The sequence below is a fragment of the Sus scrofa genome, chromosome 3 (genome assembly GCF_000003025.6).
Source record: "Sus scrofa isolate TJ Tabasco breed Duroc chromosome 3, Sscrofa11.1, whole genome shotgun sequence".
NCBI classification, from domain to species: Eukaryota; Metazoa; Chordata; class Mammalia; order Artiodactyla; family Suidae; genus Sus; species Sus scrofa.
The window spans coordinates 113,573,617-113,586,780 of NC_010445.4; the positions used below are offsets into that span (position 1 = coordinate 113,573,617).

Here is a 13,164-nt window from a genome sequence, read left to right on the forward strand (position 1 = left end):
GAAGCAGGACTTGCTGGCGTAGAAGGAAGCGCATCTCTCCCGGCCATCATGCCCTGTTTCTGCGGTGCCTCTTCTGACGGTCTGTGGCTCGCTCTTGCCCAGCAACCCTGAGAAGGGTGCGTCACTGCTCTGAAGCACTGCACACCCCCAGCCCCTGGGTCAGGCTCTCTGGAGTCAGGGACATCAAACTTGTTGCAAAGTTGTACTGTTTTTGTCATTTGCCAGGTATATTATCTGCAATTACTAGAAGCACTATTTTTTTTTTTTTAATCCCTGTTTTAAGATTAGGAAGCTAAGACTCTGCAGGGTAAGCAGTGAAGAGCCACCTAGATATCTGTGTAGAGAGGCCGGGGGGGTAACACCAGACTCCAGATCACATGCTTCGCTTCTGTTTTGCCTCCAAATGACTCCATTAGAACCGGGCCTTCCTGGTTTTTAGTCTTGGCTTCCCCTGAAACTGCAGTTTGGGCTGGGGGGGGAGCCAGGCGACCCAGCCCTCTGGCCAGTGCCTTCGCACCACTGTGGCTGCATGTGTTCCAGCCCCCGGGTCTTGCCAGGTTTGTGTCCTTTTCACCCCGGGCCCCCTCGCCCGCTTCCTGCTCCACTCATTTGGTCCTGAGCCCCTGCCCTGGCTTTGCTGTTTTCTCGCGATTGTGTGTTTGATGTCGTGGAATCAGATTATAAGTGAATGGATTGAGGTTCGGGAGGCCTGGGTTCTGGGCCCAGCCTCTGTCCTGATCAGTGTGAGGAGGCCTTTCTCCTCCTGTGCTTTAGTTTTCTCTTCTGTAAAGTGACGCAAAGAGCCTGGACAACCCCCGAGATTCTCAAACTGTGTAATTTCGGGGGAGGAACACTGATATGATCAGGAGCTCTCTCTGTCTCCCACATGACCTTGGACATACATCCGAAATTAATTATTTGAGTGAATTCTCAGACCTCACATATGTGCCTTTCCTGGAGGCACATATGTAAAGCATCCTGATAGAGAGGCTTAAAAAAAGACTTTCGGGAGTTCTTGTCGTGGCTCAGCGGAAATGAATTTGACTAGTATCCATGAGGACACAGGTTCAATCCCTGGCCTCGCTCAGTGGGCTAAGGATCCGGTGTTGCCATGAGCTGTGGTGTAGGTCACAGACACTTCTTGGATCTGGTGTTGCTGTGGCTGTGGTGCCGGCCGGCAGCTGCAGCTCCAATTTGACCCGTAGCCTGGAAACCTCCATGTGCCACAAATGTGGCCCTAAAGGAGAAAAAAAACTTCCATAAAATTCACATCCTGTGCCAGAGCGTAGCTTTCCTTTTCTTTTCACTGTGGTCCCCTTTTCTTTCTCTGTCCTTTCTGCCAGCATCAAAAAGGTGAGATATGAAGCTCCTCTTAACCTGGGATGCTCAGGCATGGGGTGATTGTCTGGACTGTGGAGGAGGAGCCAGTCCTCCAGAGGAAGGAGGTAATGGACTTGAGTTAGGATTTACTGAGTACACACAGCACCGCGCTGGCGCTGGAGGAGACAGTTGGACAAGGTTGCTGAGCCAGAGGCACGCGCGGTCTGGGCGAGGAGGCAGGCGTGTTCAGTGTGAGCCCCCGTGTCAGATGGAACACGGGGCTCATTCCGTGCTCCTGGCACCAAGAGTCTGACAGGCACAAAGGAGGGCGAGAGAACTGGGGCAACTCCTGGAAAGTTTCCTGGAGGAGGTGTCCTTTGAGAATTCCAATAGGGATGCGCAAGGGAGGCCTTTCTGGGGAAGGAGCCTCTAAGGGCAAGGAAAAGAAGGCCTGAAGCTTCTGGGTTGTTCAGGGAACAGCAAGAATCTGATAACTAGGGGTGGGAGTTGGTGAGGAAGTCTAAGAAGAGATAAAGCTACAAAAAGATGGTCAGATTGTCAGAGGCCTTCCTGTGTAGTGAGAAACGTCGGTGTCACTGCAGTGGGGAGCTGGAGCGCGGGAGAACTGGCTGTGTGCTGGGGGGAAGAGCACCCCGGGTGACGGCAAGGGGGCCCAGTCCGGGGAAGGCTAGAGGAAGGACCAGTTAGGAGGGCACTGCATCTGGTTTTGACGCAGGGTCCAGGTAGTAGGAGGCAGGCTTGATAGGACTGATACTGCTTGCTTCTGGTTGGAGGGAAGGGAGGAACCCGCCTGGGGTGGGTGCAGGGGTGAGGGGTCATCATCTGAGCTTGGGAATCCTAGAGGAAGAGCAGGTTGGAGGCAGGAAGGTGTAATGGACTTTTCATTTCCATAAGGATGTGTTGTGATGAGCAGAAGCTTTTCATTTTAATAAAGTGCAGTTTAACCACATTTTTCTTTTATTGGTCAGTGTGTGTGTGTGCGTGTGTGTGTGTGTGGTGTGTGTGTGTGTGTGTGAGAGAGAGAGAGAGAGAGAGATCTCTAATAAGAGTTCTAATAAAGACCTACCCTAAGGTCATGAAAATATTTTCCTGAGGAGGAGTGGACTTGGAAGTTAGATTTTGGACAAGCTGCTTTTTTTTTTTTTTTTTTTTTTTTTTGTCTTTTTGCCATTTCTTGGGCCACTCCAGCAGCATATGGAGGTTCCCAGGCTAGGGGTCCAATCGGAGCTGTAGCTGCCGGCCTATGCCTGAGCCACAGCAATGCAGGATCCGAGCCGCATCTGTGACCTATACCACAGCTCCTGGCAACGCCGGATCCTTAACCCACTGAGCAAGGCCAGGGATCGAACCCGCAACCTCATGGTTCCTAGTTGGATTCGTTAACCACGACGGGAACTCCAGACAAGCTGCTTTTAAGAAGCCGTCAGGGTGGCTATCCGTGGGGAGAGGTTTAGCAGAGAGCTCTGGCACCGCCCACAGGACTCATCCACCTGGCGGGCAGGTGTGGACTGGAGAGCCAGCAGGGAAGAGCCCAAAGCACGGAGAGGAGAGCAGCTGGAAAGCAGCCTCGCGTGGAGAGGACCTGGGTAGGGAGGGCCAGGCGCCTGGGGCCTCCGGGAGCATCTGGTCAGAAGGAGTTCCAGAACCAACTGGAGGACCACTAAAGGCCGCCTTTTTCACCTCTCTGTGGAGTTCCTTCTCTCTCTTTCTCCCTCTATCCTTCCTTCTTCCTTCTCCTTTCCTTTTTTTTTTTTTTTGCTTTTTTAGGGCCACACCTGTGGCATATGGAAGTTCCCAGGCTGGGGGTTGAATAGGAGCTGCAGCTGTCATCCTACGCCACAGCCACACAATGCAGGGTCCGAGCCGCACTTGTGATCTGCAGCTCATGGCAACGCCAGATCCTTAACCCAGTGAGCAAAGCCAGGGATCAAACCCGCTGAGCCACAGCTGGAACTCCATGTGGAGCCCTTTCTAATCCTTGTCAAGTCTCTGTTACACTTTCCCACACCAATTGTAAGTCGTGTGTATGTGTGTGTGTGTGTGTGTGTGAATGTTCCCATTTTTCCGATTTGCCATATTCTTTAATAACAACTCTTCAAAGACGCCATACGGCTTTTTCGTCAATGAATGATGGGGAGTATATTAAAAATTTTTCATTTCCAACTCGGATGGATTAAGCAAAAATAGGGATAAAACAGTGCAGTCTCCTGGATAGTTGAACCTAGATACTGTTTAAAAGATGCCTTTATAAACAAAAACCAGAAACTGAGTTGGACTTGCTTTATAAATACCAAAGATGCCATCAGACATCTGTTTCTTAAAGGGTAGGTTTGTGTATTCCTCCAGCAGCATCACCTGGGCAGCGCATGAAAATGGTACATTCGGGGCTGGGGGGTGCCCATCTGAAACTAGGAAGCAGAAATTCTGGGGGCTTCCTGAGAAACCTGATTTTCTAGTCAAGTCCTCAGAGGCTCTGGGGCTTGTGAAAGTTGGAGAACCACCAAACTTCAGATGATTCCAAATACACCAAATCTGGCAGAGAAGAGATTCCCCGAAAGATGCATTTATTAGTATCACCTACAACCCTGTCACCCCCATGTGGGGGCCTCTGTGCCCATTCCATCACCCGGGAGTCTGTTTTGTTTTAAGCACCTCTGCCTGGGCCCCTGGCTCTGGATACAGTACATCTGGAATTGAGTGATAACGGGCCCCGGCCCAGATCGCTTCCTCCCCGTGATTCTAATGTACAGCGGGGGTTGAGACTTGAACACCAAGCCGAGGAAGAAGTACGGGTTCTAAGCGGCCGAGCTAGAGAACCCTTCCCAAACATGGGCGGGGGAAGGCCGGAAAGGACCTGGTACAGGAATTCAAATTTTTCCTTTGGGATGGAGATGGTAGGCGTTCCTGCTGTTTTCAGCCACGGTTTACCGCCAGGCTTGTCTGCTGGACACCTCCTGGGTCTTCTCTTTGGACCTTGAAACTTGAGAGGGTCTGCATGCCTGAATCTGAATGGTGGTCCCTGAGGCCCCTCCCTTTGACCCCTGGAGCCTGGAGATGGGGTGGGGGAAGGGAGGAGAAGGCAGCCCCGCCGGTCAGGTTTATCGGGCTCCTTTTGACCCACACCCCCCCAGGTGTAAAATGAACATTTTTCTCCCTAGTCTAGTTTCTAAAGCAAAGTGACAATATCGACACGTGCTCCAGCAAACTAGTCAGAAGGTTCTTTCCACCTCTCAAATGATACGCCCTCCTGACTTCCTCTGATCGTATCTGTAATATTCAGCAGATCTGTGTGGTCCCATTAGACTAAGCAACTAAGATCCAGAGAAGCTAGGCGCTTACTCAGAGTCTTGTCATCAGCTGTGATCCTTTGCTCACATCCTGCTCCTTCTGTCCTTTTTCCTGGCAAGGGGCAGGTGAGGTCTGGGAACCTGCAGCACTGCCACCGCCACCCCTGCTTCCTGCCCAGACCCCCGCTCTCTGCTCTCAGGTGGAGCAGCGCATGCCCGGCAGCTCGGGGTTGGGGAATCAAAGTGATGGGGGTCGGGAGACTTGGGTTCCTGGAGAAGCCTTCCCCTGATGGAGCCGACCCAGAGCTCTGGGAAAGAGAAGGCAGATGGGCACAGTGAGGAAGGAGGTAGCAGCCGAGGCTCCAGGAGCCTAATGGCGCGTCTGGCTTCCAAGCACACCCCATCAGGGAAGGGTCGTGGTGGCCGGGAGGGAATGGGGGAGCCAAGGAGGAATGGGGGGCTGCCGGGGACAGAGGCGCAAGAGAGGTGGAGAAATGAAGGGTCAGCGAGGAGGGGGCTCCGGACCCTGCATTTTACTCTCTGGATCAGGAGAATTGGTGAGAGAGTGGCTGGTAGAACGGGCCCAGGCTGTTAGCTGGCCTCCCTATAGCCAGTGTGCACACGGCCGTGCTTGGGCTTCTCGTGACGCTAATGCAATTGCACCTGCCCCCAAAGGTCTGGGAAAGCTGGAGGTTCACCCCCTCTCATCCTCCCTTCATTCTTCCTGCCTTTACTGGTCCTGGGCGCTTCAGATTTGCTTCAACACATGAGAAAGCACCTCTGCCACATCATTTGCCATCTAATTGCATGCTGTCTTGAATGAGGGCTGCGGTTGCCTGTGCGGCGGGTCTCGGGCACACACTTAGGCTGTGAGGAACAGGGCGGCAGAGGCCACGTCCTCCGCCTCCTTGGTGTCCCGTTTCCCCCCCCCCCCCCCCCCCGGCCTCGCTGTGGCAGGTGCCCAGGACGCCTGGGGCTCCTGAATCCTAGTGTTGAGGTGTTTCAGGCAGGCCCAGAGGCTGGCTTTAGGGTAAAGCACAGCCTCCCAGCAGTTCTAAAACGAGACTGGCAGCGGGGGTGGCCCTGCCCCATGGCCTGTGCCTGAAGCCGCGCCCCTCTTGGGTCCAGGTTTGGGGATGGCACAGAGCCCAACCAGGACGGCACGCTGCAGTTGCCATGGTGACCCTCTGGCTTGCCTTCCAACGGAGGATGGATTTCTTTTTCAGCCCAGATCATCTGCCTGGGCTGCCACCATTCTGAATGCTCTGGGAACCAGCCTCCCAGCCCCGCTACCTTCTACTTTCTGCCACAGGCATCGGTTTGCTGAAATGCTCAATTTTAAATCATGGTCCAGTAGCAGACAACAGTATGTTCTGGTTTGCGGAGTGGGAGAGGTGAGCCCGGGAGAGGGGGCAGCTCACCTCAGAAACATGTGCCAAGGATCGCCCTCTGCCAAGGGTCCCTTGAGCTCTCCCTCTTCTCTCCAGGCCGCTTCCTCTTTATAATGGCTCTGCCCCTTTGGGTGAGTTCAGCCCCCTAGGACCTCAGTTTCCTCATTTGTAACAGGGACAGCCAGGGCCATTGGTCGTCCCCACACCTGGCTGGTATCAGAATTACCTAGGGAGGTTTTAATAGATTCCTGGGCCCTACCCCAAGCCAGCTGATCGCCACAGGTGAGGCCCAAGAATCTGTATTTCTTAGTTTCTAGGGCCACACCTGCGGCATATGGACGTTCCCAGGCTGGGGATCGAATCAGAGCTGCAACTGTTGGCCTACACCACGGCCACAGCAATGCCAGATCTGAGCCACAACTGCAACATACACTACAGCTCACGGCAATGCCGAACCCTTAACCCACTGAGCGAGGCCAGGGATCGAACCTGCATCCTCATGAATGCTAATCGAGTTCATTACTGCTGAGCCATGACGGGAACTCCAAGAATCTGTATTTTTTAAAAACCTCCTTGTGTGATCCTGGTTCAGAGAAACTCAAGTGAGTTTGGGATTCTCCTGGCGAGGTGATCTGTGAAGCCCTCACAGGAAGGAAAGGAAAGCTCTGCCCTTTGCTGAGGACTGACTGGCCTTCTGGGGTCCTGGGAGCCTCCGAAGAGCCCCTTGTAGGTCACTCTTGTCAGGAAGCCGGTGTTTCCTGGTCATCCTGGCTAAGCCAAGACGGGGCCCCCACCTTTTCCCCACAGGAGAAGCCAGGAGAGAGAGAATGACAGGAAGAGGGGGGGTTGCCATAACAACCAGCTCCAGGCAGAGGCCTCCCTTCCAGGGGCTGGTACTTCACCCCAGCAGTGGTGGTTTCCATGGAGATGGGTTACTGAGGGACGGGGGAACATTTGCCCCACTTAGAGCATGAGTCAGAAGCTGCCAGAAGGCAGAACATCTCTAGGTGGGAGCCCTGGACCCCTGTCAACTTTGAGTCCCCCCACCGTGGCCTCTGCTCTCCGGGTGCAGGTCTGACGCGTTCTCCCTGCTTGGTTGCTCTCTCTCTGGCTGTCTCCTTAGCAACAAGTCCTGCTAACTCCTTGCTGTTGGCTCTGTGGCTATTTTTAGCTCCCTGCCAGCAGCCCAGTCCTGGTCATTTGCTTGCAACCTCCATATGGATTGCGGGGGAATAGGAAAACCAAGATTCCTGGCCTCTTTGGGAGCCTCAGACCCAGACCCCTAAGCGCCTATTAGAACTTTGCTGTGGAAAGCATCTGTCCCCATCCGGCAACCTGGTCAGCTGACTCTGGATGAGGCTCCTGAGACAATGTTGAATTCAATTCAGCAAATGCGGTTTTACGCCTCTACTACATGCAAAGGGCTATGGTCCACACTGCTTCCATGTGAACCTGAGTAGGATCCAGGCCCTGCCCTCTAGAGATTTTTCATCTTGCTCAGGAGAGATGAGTACCCAGTCACTTTGTACAGGCTAAGACCGGCAGGTGCTAGGAGAGGATTACAAAGCGCTAGGGGAGTGTGGGGGAGGGACAGGGCTGTTTTTCAGTGGGGGGAGATATGGGTGAGGAAGCAGAGCAGCACTGGCCATGGAACATTCTGCAGTGACAGAGATATTCTCAAACCTGTGCCAGCCGCGACACCAGCCCCTAATCTGCATGGGCTGGAGGACACGTGCAGTGTGGCTAGTGCAACCAAGGAGCTGAATTTTAATTTGCAGGGGGCGGAGGGAGAGGGGGCGGCGAATGCAGCGTGTGCAAGTTCCCCTACCAGGGCTTGACCCTGTGCCACAGCAGCAATCCAAGCTGTTGCAGTGACAATGCTGGATCCTTAACCCAGAGCCACCAGGGGACTCCTAAAGCTTCATTTTTATTTAATTTTAATGAATTTAAATGGCACCTGTGGCTAGTGGCCATGTTATTGGCCAGTTCAGGTCTAGAGACCTTCACAGTGGAGGGAATGGCTGAATTGGGCCTGGAAGGATAGGCAGGATTTTGGCCGATGGAAGTTGAGCAAGCCGATGGGGCAAGGAACAGCATGAGCAGAGGCACAGAGGCAGAGAAAAGGTATACTGGGAAACAGCAAGCTGCTCAGTGGGGTGTGGGCTGTGCCATGTAAGTGTTCCTGACTGGGAGGCCTCGAATGCCACGCAGGGAGCATAGGTTGGAATCAGCAGGCAGTCAGGGGTCCACTGCGTGGCACTGAGGCTTTTGAGCTGTAGGTGGAAGGGCAGGATCAGAAGAGACATCCATCTGGATCTTGCAGCCTTTGTCTGGATAAGGGCTTGTCGGTCTCGGGGTCAGTGCGATGTTTGTGTGGCAGAAAATAGGCAGTGTCCTCCCAGTATGTGGCTTTGCAGATGGCTTCCTAGGCTTCCCTGATTTTGTGTAAAGGGGCTCAGGCAGTAAATGTCCTGTTTGATGGAAGCAACATAACCTTCCCACATCCCAGCAGTCCTGGATTCTGTGACAAAGCACGCCACAGGGATGCTGAACTCTGAGTTACAGCCAGTCAGGCAGGCGTGGCTGTCCCACCTGGACCTGTGCATGTTACTGCTCCTGGGTGGAGCATCACCGCTGTGGCTCATCTCAGTTCCGCTGGATGAGATCTAGAAAGTCAGAGTCACGGCACTTCTGATCATGCACTTCAGAGACACGGGAGTGTGATGTATCCCAAGATGTTCAATTTTCAGATTTATCACAGGACTTGTAATTTCCACACAGATCTTAGTGACTGTCCTGATGTTTTCTGACACTTACTGGCGTCAGAGTCCATGGAAGATGTAATTAGCGTTAGAAGTTTGCTTGATGAGCCCAGGGCCTGTGCTGAGAGAGTCAGGTGTCCTTAAGAGGTGTTTTCAGAGGGCCTGTTGGATCACTGCGGTGCACCTGCCAGACAAGAAAGGTACCCTCTGCTTCAGCTTAGCGGCTTTTTGGGACCATGCTGGACACTTCCTCTCCAGCGCTTCTTTTAGGCTCTTGGCCTCCACCAGATCTTCTTTTCATCCGGGGCTCCCTCCTTTCAACATACTTTCAGAATTTTTCCAAGACCTGGGTTCATTTTACACGTCCCCGCTGTTTTAGGTTGCCTGTCTTTCTCTTATATCAAAAGACCTATGCCAGGAACCACCCAGGAGGGTTACCTGGGAAGGTGGAGGACACACGTGACCTGAGGATCCTCGAAGGCTGCCCTGGTTTTTCCCTGGCCTGTTGCTAAAGTCACCTCCCATCCTGGACTCTGCTCTGAGGTCTCTCTCTGCCCCCGAGCATGAAGAAGACACGAATCTGAGTGCTCGGTATAGAAAAGGGTGATCTTTCCCGTCTATGGAGCTGCAGGACGGTGCCCTGCATATTAAGGGGACACTTGTGAATTTGGGCTTTCTTTCGCTTAAGTTGGGAGCTGTATGGAAGAAGGAAGATTTGAGCTTAATTTTATTCAAAACAATGTCTGAGGTATTATAACTGACTTACCATAGCACGTAAGTTTCAGGTGTACAACATAGTGAGTTGCAGTGTTTAAAGGTTAGACTCCATTTATCGCTATGTTCAACTATTGACTGACCTGAGCTGTGCAACTCTAACCTTGTAGCTTATTTATGTTACACATAGTAGGTAGGTTGTACCTCTTAATCCCCTCCTCCTATCTTGACCTTTCCTCCAATTGGAGTTAAAATTTGAAGCATGAGAATACATAAGTTTGGCACCTGCGAGGGAGGCGCCTTGATAAGTGGTCCAAGAGAAAGTGACACTGATGGCCCTGGTCCATTCTGTTCTGACACTTCGGTCCTGGCTGCATGGACAGGCATCGTTACTTAACTGAAGCAGTCCCAAGACCATGGAGGGCAGAGGCTAAGGCGTTTCGCCACATAATAATGGAAAAGGAGATGTCATAGCTGAGATAGTGTTTTCAAAAAAGAGCTGGCCAGGCGCGATCAGAAGCTTCATTTTGCGAGGCGGCCTGGGGTGAGGTCCAAAGTGGCCTGTGAACAGGGCCTGGAAGCCGGGGAGGCTTCGGTGAAAGAAGCCAAGCAAGTCATATTACATTCCTTAAAGGGTGGGAGAGGCAAGAGGTATAAACTCGGGGCTTCTCGTCTCTGCTTAGTGATCTCCTAAGACATTGTACCAGCAGGTACCTCAGGTTGAAAGATGGGTTGGAGCAGACCATGGTCCGGGCTTGGTGGAGCGGCTCCTCCTTGCGGTATGGATTCTGGGTCTCGGTCGGGGGTGGGGGAGAACGGCTGTACTCCCAGAGTGTTATGTGGAGAAGGCTCTCTGATTTGGAATCCACTTCCCTTTTCAGGGCCTGCTCGTTCTGCTGGCCCCCAGAAGGGTGCGGCCCCCAGGAGGGATGGTGGGCTTGCCTTCACAGCACATCTTTTGACCTCCTTATACCGGCACCTGTTCTAGCTGGTTTGTTCCCACTGCCTGTGGCTGGAAGCCAGGCACCTGGGGCATTATCTCCTGAAGAGATGCTGGTATTCGGGCCTAGGAGGGCAGATGTCATCACTCCTGTTTTGCAAGTGAAAAGACAGACTTCTAGGAGTTAAGTGGCTTGTTCAAGGTCACAGTGAGAACCAGAACCCCACTCCAGATCTTCTGATGAGTGCTGTCAGCCAAACAGCCCTCTCCTGCTAGGAGCATTCACCCCCAGTTCCTCTGCTCTTCCTTCTAATCCATTTTGTAAGCTGAAACCAGGATAATCTTTCCTAAATACCCATTCACCTTGTCAAAAAACCTGCAGTTACTCTTCACTGTGATAGGATATATCCATTGACATCTTTCTCTGTGCCCTCTGGCTTTAGTTGTACTGGCGGGTGGGAGATGGAGGTGGGCAAGGGTCTTCCTTTCCCCAGCTTAACATCTCTTATTTCCTCTCTCTCCAGCCTCACTCCAACTCTGATTCATCCCCCAAGTCCAGTCTCTGCTCCACATTTACGCATTTATCAATTCACACCTCCTGTTTCGGGTTGGTTTCTTAGCTGTCCTGGCCCTCTGGGCTTGGTTATTTGTGGTGTAGTTATCTTCAGAAAGGACCTTTTCCAGTCTCCCCAAGTCTAGCTGAATTTGTAAGCTCCCTGAGGGCAGGGCCAACAGTGTCTGCCTGTCTGATGGAGGTAGAGCGCCCGCGCGCGCGTGCGTGCGTGTGTGCGTGCGGGTGCGTCCCTGGGGGGAGGGGCTTCTGCTCCGGAAGAGGGAGCTTGGAACGGTGGAAGCTGCACCTGGAGGCTCCACCTGGAGGCCCCAGCGGAGGCATGTAGACCTTAAGCTGCAGATGTTTGTGCCTGGGAGCGAAGGAACTGCTATACTTTTTAACCCCCGCCCCCCGCCTTTGCAAACAGGAAAATGAGACATCCAAGGCAGACCCAGAGTGAACTAGGGGACCCAGGGACTTGGCCAGCAAGAGGTTTTCAAACCCTGAACTCCTCAAGCCACGCTGTGTAAGGCTCCGCTCTCTATCCACCTGCAGTGTGAAGAGGAGCGCCCACCCCCCGCCCCAGTTCCCGCTCTGGAGCGCTCCCAGTTCTGTGCGAGCGCCTTTTCTGTCCATCCCTGTGCGCTTTGAGTTTTCCTACAGCCTCCTAGGCTTCTTTGCTCATCTGTAAGTTTTTTTCCTTTTTTTTTTTTTTTTTTTTTTGGGTTGTGCTGCCGAGAGACTCACTTTTAACAACTTTCTCCTGGCTCTCCCAGGCGGTCCGAAAACTCCTCTCTCCCTTGGCCGGCGCTCCCGCTTCTCCGGCCGCTCGCAGCTCACCTCCGCAGCTGGAGGGCACGAAAGCCCCTGCCCTCTCGGCTCCCGCAGCCCGCGGGCTCCCCACCTCGCCCCCCGGCTCCGCGAGGGGCTCGGCCGAGTTGGGGGAGAGGGGGCGGGGCAGGCTGTCCGGTGGGAGGGGGCGGGCACCGCCCCCAGCCTGGCCGGGGCGGGGCCCTGGGAACGGGCGGAGGCCCAGCCGCGCCCCCAGGCCCCAGCGCCGGCCCGCGCCCCTCGGACGGGAGGAGAGGGGCTGGCCCACTGCCAGCGTCTGAGAGCCGGCCCCCTCCCCCGGCCCGCTCCCAGCCAACCAGGCACTCCAGCGGGGCCCACGTGACCTGGAGTTCTAGACAAAGAAAATGTTCAATCCCTCCCCCCACCTCCCCCTCCCCCTCTCTCTGGCCCCCTCCGCCCCCCAGCCCCATCGCCCCCTTCCCCTCCCCCCAGTCGGGCAGCTACTTACAGAGCTTCAGGGCCGGGGCTCACACCTGAGCCGGACCACAGAGGGGCTGCACCTGGCCTTATGGGTAGGTTCCTGGACGGAGCCCTGGGGGAACTGGGGGCGGGGAGGCGGCAGGGGCCGGTGGGAGGGTCTCTGGGCCTGCAGCCCACTGGGTCTGAGCAGAGTCAGGTCTGCCTCCCCGGCCCGCAGGAGCTGGCTCTTCTGCCTGGCCTGAGTTCTGGAGATGCTGAGTTACTGCCGTCCCACCACTCTCTCCTCAGGAAGCCCAAGCCCCACTCCAGTCTCTGGGCTCAGGTGGGACCTGCTGGCTCAGGGGCCTGGAAGAGCAGCCCTGGTGCAAGCCTGGGGCCGTGGTCAATGAAGGCTGGTGGGCAGGCCCGTGGAGTTGGGCTGGAAGCAGAGGTTTTGCTGAGCTGGCGGACAGATGGGTTGTTGGCATTTCCTTGCTGACCTGTGTTCCTGGCTGGTGGAGGACCACGCTGTCCTCGGGCCGCACCAAGCTTGTGGCCTCTTGAGAGGGACAGTTTCCTCTCCTGTGTGTTCCTAGGAGCCACCGTCAGGCCGCCCAAAAGACGTGGTGTCGGGGTGGGAGGGAGCAGTGCGGCCCTGACAGGGGGCTGTGGCACTTGAGCGGGTGCTGTGGGGGGAGCCCGACGTCCACCTGAGATGGGAGAGGCGCCTGGGGCCGCCGGGACCTACTGCACCAGCGGGAGTCCGCGTGGGTCCCTGGACCTCTGACCTTTGGAATGGGAAGCAGCCTGTGTCGCAGAGGGAGGAGGAGGCGGGACAGCTGCTGGGAGTGATGGGACTGGACAGGGAGGCCTGGCCTCGGCCAGAGCGGAGTTACCAGTGGCTTTCCAGGCTGAACAAACTCCA

General features: G+C 54.7%; 1 protein-coding gene across 20 annotated transcripts in view; it reads left to right on the forward strand.

Moving 5' to 3' along the window:
* Positions 1-13,164, forward strand: part of DNMT3A (DNA methyltransferase 3 alpha) — a 107,177-nt gene that overhangs the window by 71,645 nt on the left and 22,368 nt on the right. The window contains exon 1 of one of the 20 annotated variants that reach the window (XM_021085533.1): positions 12,091-12,352. The exons of 17 other annotated variants lie outside the window; for them this stretch is intronic. In XM_021085533.1, the coding sequence (XP_020941192.1) occupies positions 12,185-12,352 (168 nt within the window). In that variant the 5' untranslated portion in view covers positions 12,091-12,184. 20 annotated transcript variants of the gene reach the window in all.